Here is a 14,239-nt window from a genome sequence, read left to right as displayed (position 1 = left end):
CGCTCGTATCTATTTATAACGGCGACGGATCGCGGGGCAATTGACCGCGTGGCCTTGACTTCCTGTTGACCCAAGTGCCCCTAGGGAATTTTGGCGTACATCGTGGAATTTCTTACCATGATATTCGAATATCTCGTCTAACCATCTTTTTCGATACCATTTCACTCAGTATTTACAAAAAATATATATATAATTTTATACATCAAACAAATACATGTTATCTAATTATATGGTTATCAAATTATATTTTGATGTACGTCCTAAGTTATCTAAAAAGTATTTTAAAAATAATCATTCTTATATATCATATTCGTCCATTTATAGTCTCGGCGAATAAAACTGATAGTGGCTAAGAGTGACGCATGCGTGGAAACGACGATTTTTAATCAACATTGATACGGTCTTTTGGGACTATCACTTTCGGCCTTTTCATAGCGCGATCGACGAGTTCCCATGTGGTTCAGCATACTTTCAGCAATTATCTACAAAAACAAATAAAAAAAGTTAATATAATTTAAGAACACTATTCTCTTTCCAGAAGATAATCGTATATACAAAATTAAAATTTTATATATATGACAAAAATTAATTTTTCATTTTTTAATATTATCATATACATATGTATTTATCCCATACAGTCAAAGCGTTTCAATTATAGAAAATGCAAAGTATAGCTATTGCAACGAGTATTGGCAACATATCTGTTTTCTAATGAAACTTTTTATATTAGATTTTACATTTTATATTCTAGTATCAAATTTTTGTAATCACGTGAAAGTATTTGCAAATGATACGATATTTAATATACTTGAATCTAATTAATTAGTACGTAAATACTATATCAAATACAATATCGTGTCCGTTTGTAACCGTTGTTGTAGATTGCTTACAGATTTCTTTCTCTCCATACCGAAATCGGGCGTATCGATTCTTCGCGAATAACTTTGTTTAGCTTACTTGAGTCTAAGTAGTTTTTTTCTGCAATCGGTAGGAAACCTGTTCGTACGAGGAACGGAATGTCTGAGTGGCTGCCGTCCTCTCATCTCCGTGCAATTCCACGCGTAGTAGAACGAGTCGACCAGGTGAGATCGTTCATTCTGCAAGAGACATTTTTGTTTCAGTCCCTTCCTCCTTCTCTGAAGGCGACTCGCCGTGGCAGGGCCTGTAAAATCGAAGATGGAAAATGGCCAGGCCAGGAAGGGAAAGTAACGGTACAAGGGAGGGCATAGTTAGCACTGAAAATGAAAAAAAGATAATAAATCCTTGGATAAACCCCAGTAATAAACCCTTGGACAAGCAATACAAGTTGAATGTATCGACTGAGCTACCTCGATAGAAAAGTTACGATGTCATAAATATTCATTAGATGTTATGTATCAAGGTAAATGTGTAAGATTAGAAAGAATATACAAGAGAGACAAAGAGAGGTAGTTCGTAGGAGGTTGTGGAGGATGTCGAGAAATGAAGGCCAACGGCCTTGACCTTGTCCGTGACTTCGTCATGAATGAGAGAGAAAGAGAAGGAGAGATATAAGAAAAGATACCGGTCAAAACAAAGTGGCCTGCTTTCTTCAAAATCGAAGATGCTGTATATGGTTGACAGGCATGCAGGCAAGCAGGCAGACAGACAATCAGGCAGGCAAGCAGGCAGACAGACAATTAGGCAGGCAAGCAGGCAGACAGACAATCAGGCAGGCAAGCAAATTCAGGTAAACGGTCAGTCGATGGTAATGACTACATAAATCCCCAAGTCTTAGCCTCTTGTAAGTGCTCTGTGGAATTTGGGTTTAATCTGCCAACGATTTAGAGGTAAAAGAATTATGTAGTTACCGATTTATCGGTCCTCGGTTTCGTTTGGACAACGAAGAGTGCAATTAGTTAGGATCCATACCATTATGCGAGACGAAGGGTCGATGCGTCATGTGTGCTAATAGTGAAACTACTGTAAGTACCTACAGGAATACATATTCTAATCTTAAGAAAATGTAAAATTTATTGTTCAGCAATGGATTATTTATATACCGTTTTTTATATAACTAAAATGATTCATATATGATTTATGGCTTTAAACGATTCATAATTTATATAAACGTATAATATTATATTTATTTCTTACTAAGAATGGCGTAGTTTTATGTTCGGAACATTTGACAATGGATTTCGAAGACACGTTATATGCATGCCTTTGGCACGGTTTGTATTTATTAGAGAAATCACAAAATGATTGGTAAGTAGTACATTTTTAAGTAGTTATATCAAAGTGACTTATTACTCGTGCAAGTTGTACTGATATGAATGGAAAGATTCTTGCAGTTTTTTCAAGGCTCTCGCGAAGTAAAAACGTATGTTCGGAGATCTGTTCGACGTATATAAAGACAATATTGTCATTATCGAAAGTAACGTTTTGATAATACATTGTTTCTTGCCATTGTAGATCTGCATGATAAGTTTAGTAACAACATAATTGCTACACAAATCCGGCTTACAGATACTTTCTTCGTTACGATGTATTTCAGAAATTGCACACGATCGTATAATCATAATCTATCCATTCAATTTACATCGCTACGTAGTTGTGTAGGTGACGAAATAGGATATATGTACAAAACCGATCGAATCGAGTTTTCCAATTGCTACGCCACTGATCGAGAATCTAGGATTGGAAATGTAGAGGGCATCTGTGAGTAGTACGGAGCTATGGCCAACAGGCGGTAACCAGAAAGAGAATTTCGCTCGAACATTATAATAGAACGAAATAGTGAAGAGTGCAAGTGAAAGATCGATTGAAACTTCCATACGCGTTGCTTTCCCGATTGATCCACATCGAACGTTACCGTGGCGTTTGTCTAGGCAGCATCTCGATGAATGAGAAATGTCGATGACCGCAAAGGAAATTACCGCGATTTGCTGTTGAAAAGGGGGGAAAAAAGCTAGGGGAAAATCTCGTCTCCTGACCTCGAGGGAGTAGGAGAAGTGAGTGAGGTCGTTCCACGATCGATAACGCGAGTCTCTCGCGGAAAGGTGCGAAAGAAGCTCGTCGGGCATCAACGAAAGGGCCGAAAGAATCGATCTCTCATCCTATGAAAAGAAAGAGAGAGATCTTAATATCTACCGGTTTTTCTCCTTTAGTAAATGGTCGGTGAACAAGAAGAGAAGAGTCGGTCGGTACTCTATCTCAGGTAGATTTCTACATAAGAGGGCATATGGCACACATGTTTATTGCCGTATCGCGAAGGGTCGCGTATACGGGGGTGAGTATACCACCCGCCACTGTCTGTCGTCCGTTTTCTCTCTCTTCTTTTTTCATTCTCTTCCCTTGTATCGTGCTTCGTTATCGCTCTTCGTCTTTCGCGGGGCGCTGTTGCTAGCGGTCTCCGTCGAGCTTTCGCCACTCGTTCATTCGCATGCTTGCCAACTGCGCCACGCTGAAACTCATCAAGAAAACCGCGGTGATCATAGCCCTCTCTCCTCTACGTCATTCGTTTAGGCTGTAGTTTCCCTGTCTTTATTGGACGGACGATTGGTACATTGGTTATCTCTTTGTCGCGCTCAACGAACTCGTAAGATATCGCTCGTATACGTGCTGATACGTGAATGTGTGTTGAGTGGCGGTCGTGCAGACAGGTGCGGCCGCCGGAGCCCCACCGTTGGTGGTGGCGTGCATAGCGCCTCCAAGCGGCGACTCTCCTTAGTTTCGGGCAAGATGGGCGAACCTCGCCGGGCAGTAGCTTAGACTCTACCTACAAGACAACACATACACTAAATGTTTCCTAACCACAAGTAACAATTAATTGTACATTTATTTTATTTAAGGGAACACAAACTCTATTTTTGTAACATGCTGTATTAGTAGTGCTTCGTGGAATTTGTACGATATTAAAAAGGTGCGAGGCCACACGCGCGATATATAACGGACGAGAAGACGACGACGGAAAGTACGAAAAAAGATAGAAAGATTTTCGCGATAACTGGAAGATCTAAGTGCGAAAGAAGAAAAAGAAGGAAAGAAAAACAAAGAGGAGGGATAAGGATAAAGGAAGAAGACGGTGTGATTAGGAAGATATACGAGCGAAGGATCGAAGATAAGGACTTAAGGAAGACAGTGACCGAAGCGACGAGGACAACGATAAAGGGAACAATTCCGACGAAGACGGCAACGACGTGGATAAGAACGATCGTACCGCAACAGCAACCACTATTGGTTGAAAACGACACCGAAGTAGGTGATAATCTCGCGTAGTCTCTCCTGCTCGTTGTCTTAGTTCTCGGTGTAGCCTAACTGATTCTCTCGATGTGGTGCGTGTTTTAATAACGAATTGCGACGTGGAGAAAAGTGTTCGACCGATAGTAGTAGTGAAGTGTATAAGCCGACACACCCTCTTGACACTCGACATCCGTCTCATATCGCCATCGGTTCAGGCTCTCTACCCCCTTCTTTCTTCATTTTTCTCGCTCTTCCTCACTCCATCCTTTGGCTACATTTACGTAGTACCGCGTGTACATTCGGCATTGCAACAGAAAGCCGCACACACCACGTCCCTCTTTCTCTTTTTCTCTTCTGGCTCTTCCTCCCGTCTCAACCCCTCAGCTCACGTTTTCTCTTCCCTCTCTCTTTTTTTTCTTTCCCTTTCTCTATCCAGATCGTCCTACCGTCTTCTTTTTCTTCTTTCTCTTCTCTTTGCTGCAAAGTGATTTATTGTTGATCTTGTCGCATCGGGTTTTGTCGGTATTAAAACTATACCGACTGACTTTGACTTTATTGCTGTCCCTTCGCGTCCATAACCATACATACTGTACTTCGTCCTAGGTTCTACCCCCTCCTCGACAACCCTCGTTCTACGAAGCGTCTCACCCACACTTATATTCATCATCTCTCTCTTCCTTCCTCACTCTTTTTCTGCCTCCGCTCCACCCCGGTTTATCGGCCGATCGGAGTGCAAATTCGTTTCGTGACCGTGCTGTGTTGGTTCTTTGCTTGCATCTGACCAGTGTCGAAGAAATATCGAAAATCCGCGGGTGACGCTGCTTTAACGGCCGGGCAACACCAGCCTTAAAAAACCAGCAACGACCTACAAATACGAAATAAAAGAAGAGAGAGGAGAGATACACGCATTACCCGTAATAATAGGACAACGGCACAGCGTATCGTTTCGAGCGGGCGCCACGAGCGATAAGACCGCTAACATGTCCGTGAGAATGGAAAACGTAGCCGCGCCAAGGAAGCTCAACTACAAAATGATGGTAAGTCGAATGAAATCCAACAATATTTTTTGTCATTTTATTTCATATAATTTACTCGAGTTTTTAGTTATATTCGAGATCAATTCGTATCGGTTGGTTTTCCGCATCAAACCTTCCATGCTTCGCGTTCGTGTCGGTGTGCGTGCATATTTACTTGTGTGTACATGCTCTTGGAAAACGTAGCATTACCATGGGGACGGCCGATGGCCACGAACCTTGCGGAACCGGCGTAGTTTGACAGTTTGCCGCGGGGCGTCTGCTGCCCCACCCAGTCTCCTCTTTCTCTCCCCCACTTCAACTTCTCTCGGCCGTCTTCGCGTATTGCTTCTTTTCTTCCTTCCTTCCTTTTTTCTCTCCCTCGAGAGAGTCTATCGTGCTTTGTAACCGGGGAGAATTCGTCTGAAATAGTTTAGAATACATTCATTTTGGTTGTTTTTTTTTTGCTTTCATTTATCGATGGAGTGTAGGTTTTTATGCAAATTCATATTTTTGAGAAAATAATTAAGAAAATAGGAACTAGATAGAAAACTGTTTTACTAGGTATATAGTAATTGTTATAACTTTAGTATTATAAAAAGCACTATATGGATACTTTATATACTTTTATATATTATGTGCATTCTCTGCAATTTTGCGCTTTCAAATTTCCTGTAAATGCATGAAAATCCGCAATATCATTATTATTCAGTAGGTTGTGGATATTATACAAATTAAACACTATTAAAGAAAGAGAACCTAAGCAGAAATGTGTTTTGTTTATCAAAACTGGTACTTCATTTTGGATATTTTATACATTTTTTCATTGCGTATGCATTCTGCGTATTTTTGCATCGTTAAATTTTCCATAAATGCATAAAAAACCGCAGTCTCTGTCGATAGTATTTAAATAAATTACGAATGATCAACTTAATGGATCGAATTGACGATTGTCACGAGTAGGTACATACTAGTTGCCGGTAATACGTTAATGGCATTCATTGGAATAAATATATATTTTTATTACATAATTTTGTTGTTACAGTTTTTATTAATCTATTACTTTTATATTATTCTTTATAGTACTTGTAATACTTAGAATAGTTTGAATTGATCCTGAAAAATCAAGAATAAAGTGTTTCAAACCACATGGTCTCAGTAACATTTCTATTATATTATAGTCATGAATATCATTACTGTTAGCTCATTTAGTACTACCTTCTCTGAAATGTAATCGGATAAATGTATTTAAGATATTATTCCTATTATTTTTTCTTATTAATTGAAAGCATTTAAAAATATATATTTCTCGTTGATCAAGATACTGTAAGATTTTTAATGGAACTACCATTTATAATTTTCGTGATTTACCTTTACAGAAATGTCAAAATAAATGTTTTAGTATTTAGATAGTGCATGTGACAGGTTCTTATTCTTATGTATACGGCCCTGGCATTCTGCGCAGGCTCTTGTCTCTTCCTGTTCTGTGTCTACTTTCAATTGCTCCGATTTTCGTGAAATTTTATATTTTTTACTACATTTAAAATACTTATTTTTCTGCTCATCGATATACGATAAATTCAATACAAAATTAGAAATAACACATTGAATATACCAATTGCGATAAAAAGTGATAATTTTAGACAAGTAAACATCATTGAATGTTTTTCTTCGTTTGATTTATTGTTTAATAAAACTAATAGAAATGAGTAAGAATTCCATTTAAGGGAATTCTCGTATTTTTCATAATTTTGTTTCTGATTAGTATTTTTATTGCTCTTCCTATGATCAACATTTTCATGAATGATAGTTACGAATTTGGATGGAATATGAGATAAATAACTATATTTTGTTTGATATGTTATTTCTGAAATATGTTTGTCAATATTTAAAGAAATCTCAATTGCTTACTAATATAATATTTAGTTGCTTGTGAAAGCGACGTGGAGCCACTATCCGGAAGCATTCTTAATCTGCACATTGAAATTCGACCTAACGCTCGTCAGTGTAGCCAACCTCGTTGTATGCTTTTAGTGACACAACAATAACATTTTGCATAGTTTTTAAACACGTAATTATGATCGAAATTATTTTTGTTTTGTAATATGACAACTGAATTTTAATAAGAAGTTGAAAATTGATATATTGATATTTTTTGTCAATTTTTATTTAAAGTTCATATAATAATAAAAGTGTTAAGTGTAATCACAGAATGTCATTTTATAATCAACAATATCGACAATTAATGTTTCACGTTGTTTCGAAGTTTGCTGATTGCTAATGTAGCCAATGTAAAGGTTATCGCATGGTAAATGTGTTTAAACGGATTGGTGTGCAAACAGCTGTTCTTTTCAGTGTTACCAACGGAAAATTGATACTTGAATATCATACTAACACAAACTAAAGTAACGTAGTGTATCAATATGCAGTTATTTTAACTTTCTTTTTTACTAAACAATTGTGTAAAATCCACGAATCTTCAAATATTAAGAAACAAAAAAGATTTTATTAATTTCAAATTCAGAGTATATTATTGAGAGTATATTAAGTCAAAATCGATAAATTCGCGGAGGTCAGTTGAACGTAACCACGGTTTGTTATTCGCGTACTTTGAACTTCACAATCTGAAGTGAAGTGTTTAATTAACACATCAAATATTTTATCAAGATTACAGACGCCTATCTGTAACATATTTATAGCCAACAGCTCGTGCATTGTTTGGTGCATTTTCATAATCGTTTCTTTCTTTATCTTAATTGATATATCTATAGAAAATTTATCAGTTGCAAGAACACATCATTCATTAAATTTAAGACTCTTATCAGATACAAATCAAACTTTTTCAAACTCGCGGTATCAAAACTTAGATTTTTCCATTAAATTATTAAATTTTTAAATCTACAACCTATATTTAAATTTAGATCGTCTCATAGTTAATATTGCTTTTGACTTTATATTTATTCACTAAGCAATATATTAAAATAAAACACTTCAGGAGCTTCATATGATATTATTAATGACCCACACGTATAAATTACCGCGACCAAATACAAAGTTGTCATTTAGCACGAGCTAAGCGTGAAATTTATGGAGTAAGTTCGCATGCTTTTATCTTACCGGTTTTTATGGATGTAAAAGTTGCACATTGTACGTGTTTCACAAGAAATTCAGACATCTTTACGTTTAATTTCTTTTAATTACATGCAAAATTATTGATGTACATAGCAGAAAATTTTTTCATATAAATAAATTCCTTCCTTTTTATCCAATTATTTATCATGTAATAGTCATTTAAACAAAGTGAAAGGAAATATGATTTACTTATATAGGTTAAGTTTTTTAGTCAACAAATAGTTTTAATACTTCATACGAAGATAAGACTATTTACAAACAAATGTAAAATATATCTGATTCTTCTATTTATCGAAAAACTTTCTAATAGTTACTTTATGGTGAAAAGGAATATAAATATTACGTTAGGTTATGAAGCTAATACTGAAAATAATTTAAATGCTACAATGTTATTAGTAGCAAAATGTAAGACTTAATGTTATCTGGATTTTCTAGAATAAACAGAAGCGGCATTGCTGAATTATTTCTGTGGGAAATAGTTCATCCATAGATTTGTATAGATCCTGAGAGACTACATAAGGAACTATGTACATAATAATCAAACAATTCATTGAAGATAATGCCTTCATAGTATGTCAAATAACATTGATTCATTCAAAATAAATAAATAAATAAATAAATATATATATACTAGTATAACAATACTACCAAATTTCTATTTGAAATCATTAATCCAAAAAATTAGGAGCCATATTTATGAGGTAGAATAAAAGAATTATGTTGATACTAGAATCTTCAAACTTAATGATTTAAAAGGTTAAGTCTATCTCGTCAGATTTCTTATTGGTATGCTTTATTTTACAAATTCCTAGGTTGTATCTATAAAAGACAGTTCAAGCTAATCATGAGATCTTCAAGCTTAATGATCTATAAAGATATTCAATTTCGCTATCAGATTCTCTGCTCCAAGCCAAAGCAACTTTCATTTGGCATCAATTGCTCATGGGCGTCGATTGATCTCTTATTCGTTGAGAAACTGCTTGAACAAAATTTACCTAAATGTACGCAGTCTTATGGAACGAGAGCCAATGTCAGCCAACGAATTGTTCCATTTATATACGTAGAATTGACGATCCCTTACGCTGATTAGACTGGAATTAATGAATCATTTTGCAATATTAATGTGCTTGGAGGTGTAAAATTATTCGATTGTTGTTTATTAATCAACGATTGTAAGGAAATATTCAATTTTGCATTTTCGTTTATATTCAAAAAGCTTCTTTAGACAGAATTCAATTGTTTCTTTACATTTCTACATCTATCCTTTTATATTTCTAGTTCTATAGCTGTATTTTTCTTAAATTTCGTATTTCTATATTTTCGTTATTATTATTTTTACAAGTCAATATATAGCAGACCAAAGTTATGTAGGCTCACGAATTACCTGTACGTAACACAGATTTCGTATGTACATATATTATACATAAGGTATATGTGGTTTTTAAAAATCGATAATTTCTAGTCTATGTTTATAGTACATTTCCATAAAATAAAATTTCAATATAAAAGGTATCATGTTACATGTTAGAAAAACAAAACGAATAAGAAACTAAAACGTAGAACAAAAAGTGCGAATGACCTTTATATACGGGTCTTTACTTATACGTTTCTTACGTGTAACAATTTCTCCGTTGATCATAAAGTACTAAAAATAGTTGAAGATTGTCCAGTACGAGCGAACATTGAACGCTACCGATCACTATAGCGTCACGCTTCATGATTGCCTTTGACCATGATTTAACGTGCATTCGCATACATTATTATCTTACAACAATTGAAAATTATAATATATAGTTATATATTCTCGAATTTTATGATTTTCCTAATATTTCTTTTTCATTACATAACATTTCTTATTTTTTATATGCAAAGGAATAGAAAAGTTCGCTGCGTTCAGTTAAGCTTGCGAACGGTACTCGATGCTTTACCAAGTGCGTTTAGTCGATTGACGTTGAGAATTCATAACGATAATTGAACCGATTTGTTTCAATCGCGATTACATAGGCGAGTCATTCTCGTCGCGAGCCACGACCACTTCTGGCGATCGTGATGATTGATTGTTTCCATCGATCTGCGTGTCTCTGATGATTTCAGGAGTACTGTTAGCTCTGGTGTATCATTTTCGTCCATAGACGTATCTAAGAAGTACAGACCGCGAAGTTGAAAAAATGGACCTCGTTGAAAAAGAGATAGAGATACATAACGAGGACTTCCTTTCCTTTTTTATGTGTTATAAAAAATATCTGCTACGAAAAGAAAGAGAGACTACGATAATAATATTCGCACATAATCGTTTGCATTACGCGCGGTTACGCGAAGTCGAGAAAACCCGAACTCGTCGAATCGGCAAAGTTCGGGCGAGATCGACTACCCGAAAGCGTTCTATCATACGATACATAGATTTCCCAGAAAATAGGCACTCAAAGATAAAATCTTAAATTATATTACGAAACATATAGTTTATCGATATTCTCTTATTTGCCATTCCTGCAGTCTGGATATTTTCATCTTATTATTATTGACATCCTATGAATTAATTCGAAATAATCGCAATCTATGCGATATCTATGGAAAACTAGCAATCAATGGTAATAAAAGTTTCCATAACAAATCATAATTTACCAGATCAGAAAAGACGTTAACTAAGAAGTAAAATCGAGAAAAAAGAAGGAGGAGGAGAAAGCAGCTGGACTGAAACAATAGAACAAATACATCTTTAGAACGATGAGATTCCATTTAGCGAAAACAAGACAAACAAAATTTGTCCACTTTTTTCCAGCTCGTAAACGAAAGACAAAGGCGAAGGTGTAGCCTGGTTATACCCAAAAACCAAGTTTTTTAGTCGACTGAAAGCTGGAAAAGAGGTGACAGAAATTCGCGTGTCGGTTTTGTGGAACGTTTGAAAAGAAAATACCGCCACGAAACGAAAGTTTTTCACTGTTAGGAGAGTTTCGCGTCGAAAAGCGGCTGGTGGGTGGATAAAAATTGCAAGCGACGGGAATATAAAAACGAACCGACGTGCAAAGGGAAGAAAGAGAGAGAGAGAGAGAGAGAGAAGAGTGGGGGAAGAACGCGAAGGCGAAGAGAGAAAGGGCCAGGTAGGGTGAAGAGAATAGACGCAGCAAAAGGATATCGATTATTTGTGGTTGCAGCGGCTGCAAGGCTCCGCTCCCTTCGCTGGAGCGCGAGGACGAACATCCGGAAATCTCGACGATGTGATACACTGAACCGAGATTAATCTCATTTTTGCCTTCCGGTTTTGAAATACTTCACAATCGAGTTATATGAACAAGGGTCTCCATGAACGGAGGGAAGAGGAATGTTGCTAGGGAAACGATACCGGCCTATGCCTATCACAACTCCTTTCTTCTTTTTGTATTTTTATTTATTTATTTAGATTCTTTAAAGACGAATTCACTAACTATTTAATACTCATATTCATTCTGAATGGATTTATTCCTTGATTATATAATATATTTCCTACTTTAAGGTCATATACCGTTATACCTTATGCTTTTAATACAAGAGTTTAACGTAAGCATAAGAAGTGAATTCTTCTCATAAATGTAAGAACATAATTTTTAATTACCATGAGAATGTTAAAATATTATTCTCAGTATAGTTAAGATATTCGCAGTATTACAAGTTATTCCCCCAAATAATAATCTCAAGATAGTGAAAGTCATATCACTGAACTTAAGAATAGCGTCAAACTTAGAGCTCGTTATTATTAACATCCCAGCTTCTCCACGCTCAAAAGTCGTACTTTTGTCGAATTAGCAGAAAAAAGGTTGGCCAGAATTCGGTTGAAAGAAGAAATGTTCAGCGACGTCGTTGCCCGGCATCTTTGTCGGCTTGGTGGCCATGATTCCTTTTACCATTTGTCTCAATTTGCCTTCTGTTCCTTAGGGGCAGGCCAATTTCGTGATTACGTAATTACGGTGATTCCTGCGTCGGTCATAACTGACCAAGCTATACGGTTAATCGTCCCGGGGAACGCGTTACGCGATCGCACAGCCACACGGTATAAAGATTGGAGGAGTCGCTAGCGTAAAATCGAAGGGCCTTGATTCGTCGATAGTGAAAGAGAAGAGCCGTCCTTTTTCCTTCGTTGAATCGAAGGATTCTCTTCTCGTCATGACGCTATGTAGTGATTGTATCTCCATCGAAAGACACCCTCGGGCGGTTTCACTGCTTGGGAAACCTGCAACTAGCCATTTTTATGCTAAATAATTTGATTGCCTTTATCGCTCGCGCCTCTTAATGCCACCGATACCGCGTACATCTGACATTTTCTCGAGGATTCTCGCGCATACATACTTCAACGAGAATATCCTCTTTCATCTTTTCTACGAAGATATTGGCGACCATTTTTCAGGGAAGTCTTCTAAGAAATTTCTATACGATGATTAATAAGTAAACTGTGGGTGTTCATGCCATTTCATATTTTTCTGAATGTATTACAACCAAATAAATGGAACTTCGATAGAGATTCATGAAATGTTGTCGCTAATGCTTTACCTTGGATGTTTTATGCCTTTTTTCATGTTATATGTATCCTGTTTATATCACACATTCATAGTGTGGTAATAAGAGAAATACAGCGGCGAACGCACAAATAGGGAAATAGTAGGGTAATGCTTACTCGTAAATTCATGTAATTGTATTATGAAAAGATTTATCTCTATAAATAAATTTATAGATATGGAAGCATAAGCTTTCAAATGTACATTTAACGTAATTAAATTGAGCATTAACGTTTGTGGGAATTTACGTTGAGAATAGATTGAAGATTCTTTGATTGGTCTCGTGCCAACTTTCCTGGCTATTGTTATTATTTGATTAAATTTATGAAACCAAAGAATACCGTCTTTAATAGAATGAACGTGTATACTTGTAAAATTATGATTCTGACCGACTTGTAGCTCATTGTCTGTAATCCAATATTCTTCCCTTAGTATATTCTCATAGAACTTAATTTTTAGAAACAATTCAAAACCATTATGATGTATACTTTTAACTAACAAGCGAAGGATAAGTAGATACTTTCTGTACACTTAATTAAAATACCTTGACATATATTTAACTTTACATAGTTTATAATATGTAAATAGATTTTTTGCTACGTATGAAGAATAGAATTTTGATGTATAGAATGTGTAGGATATTACACATATTCTTACTGGTAGTTTAATTTAAATATAGGTAATCGTATTTTTTTTTAATAATAAAAATATTTATATACGTAAATGTACAAAATCGATCTAGAAACAAGCGGAACAGATAAGATAGAAAGCAGGAAATAGAAAAATAATAGACAAATAACAAAGAATTCTAAGGTTATTCTCTGAAAAGATATACAGAAGATGAAGAAGAAGAGAAGTAAGCAAAGGCACACTCATCTCGTCGGAAATGAGTCACTTTGAAAATGATCTCTGCGGCTGTTTACATTAATGATGTGTCATTCTAATCTGTTCTTTGTATGCTTCACTTTGCTTCGGGCAAACTTATCGCATTCTACATATTATTATTCTCTTGGTTTTCATCCATGCAAATATCCCCGCGGTCTTGGGATACTCTAAACGTAAGAATTTTCCTAAAAGCGTCATTTAACTGTAGAGTTGCAGAGTGAACTATATATTTAGATGAAATACCTGTATAACGTACGCAAGTGAAAATACGAAATGATCGTGTCTAAAGTAGTATACATATATCTCCGATGCTTAAATATCTAAGCACCTTTGAATACACAGAGCCAAAAATTAGCAAGTAATGAAATTGATTTCAATTAACTAATTTAATTGTTATACATCATAAATATTATTATTATTGTTGTTGTTGTTTTTATTATACATATGTTCTTCTTAAATGAAATGTTATACCATTTAAAA

The 14,239-nt window shown here is 35.6% G+C and overlaps 1 protein-coding gene and 1 long non-coding RNA gene across 10 annotated transcripts in view; one reads left to right on the top strand and one right to left on the bottom strand.

Annotated features, from left to right (window-relative positions):
* Positions 1–262: 262 nt before the first annotated feature.
* On the bottom strand, positions 263–7,205 carry LOC138180289 (uncharacterized). 3 transcript variants are annotated; one of them, XR_011173255.1, is made up of 4 exons: positions 7,128–7,205; positions 2,116–5,639; positions 958–1,097; positions 263–482 (listed from the first exon to the last, which is right to left on the bottom strand). It is a non-coding gene; the product is annotated as an uncharacterized LOC138180289 (long non-coding RNA). The 3 variants fall into 3 exon arrangements; XR_011173254.1 differs by having other exon boundaries at positions 468–482; positions 891–1,097; XR_011173253.1 differs by lacking the exon at positions 263–482 and having other exon boundaries at positions 890–1,097; positions 7,128–7,203.
* shep (RNA binding motif single stranded interacting protein alan shepard) overlaps positions 5,107–14,239 on the top strand; it is a 41,336-nt gene continuing 32,203 nt past the window's right edge. For all 7 annotated transcript variants that reach the window (XM_069114008.1, XM_069114007.1, XM_069114006.1 and 4 more), the window contains exon 1: positions 5,107–5,240. In XM_069114008.1, coding sequence (XP_068970109.1) covers positions 5,184–5,240 — 57 coding nt within the window. In that variant the 5' untranslated portion in view covers positions 5,107–5,183. The remainder of the gene's footprint in view (positions 5,241–14,239) is intronic.

Source organism: Bombus flavifrons, chromosome 5, assembly GCF_040668555.2.
Source record: "Bombus flavifrons isolate JBK064 chromosome 5, iyBomFlav1_principal, whole genome shotgun sequence".
Lineage (NCBI taxonomy): Eukaryota > Metazoa > Arthropoda > Insecta > Hymenoptera > Apidae > Bombus > Bombus flavifrons.
This window is presented reverse-complemented; position numbering and strand designations above follow the sequence as displayed.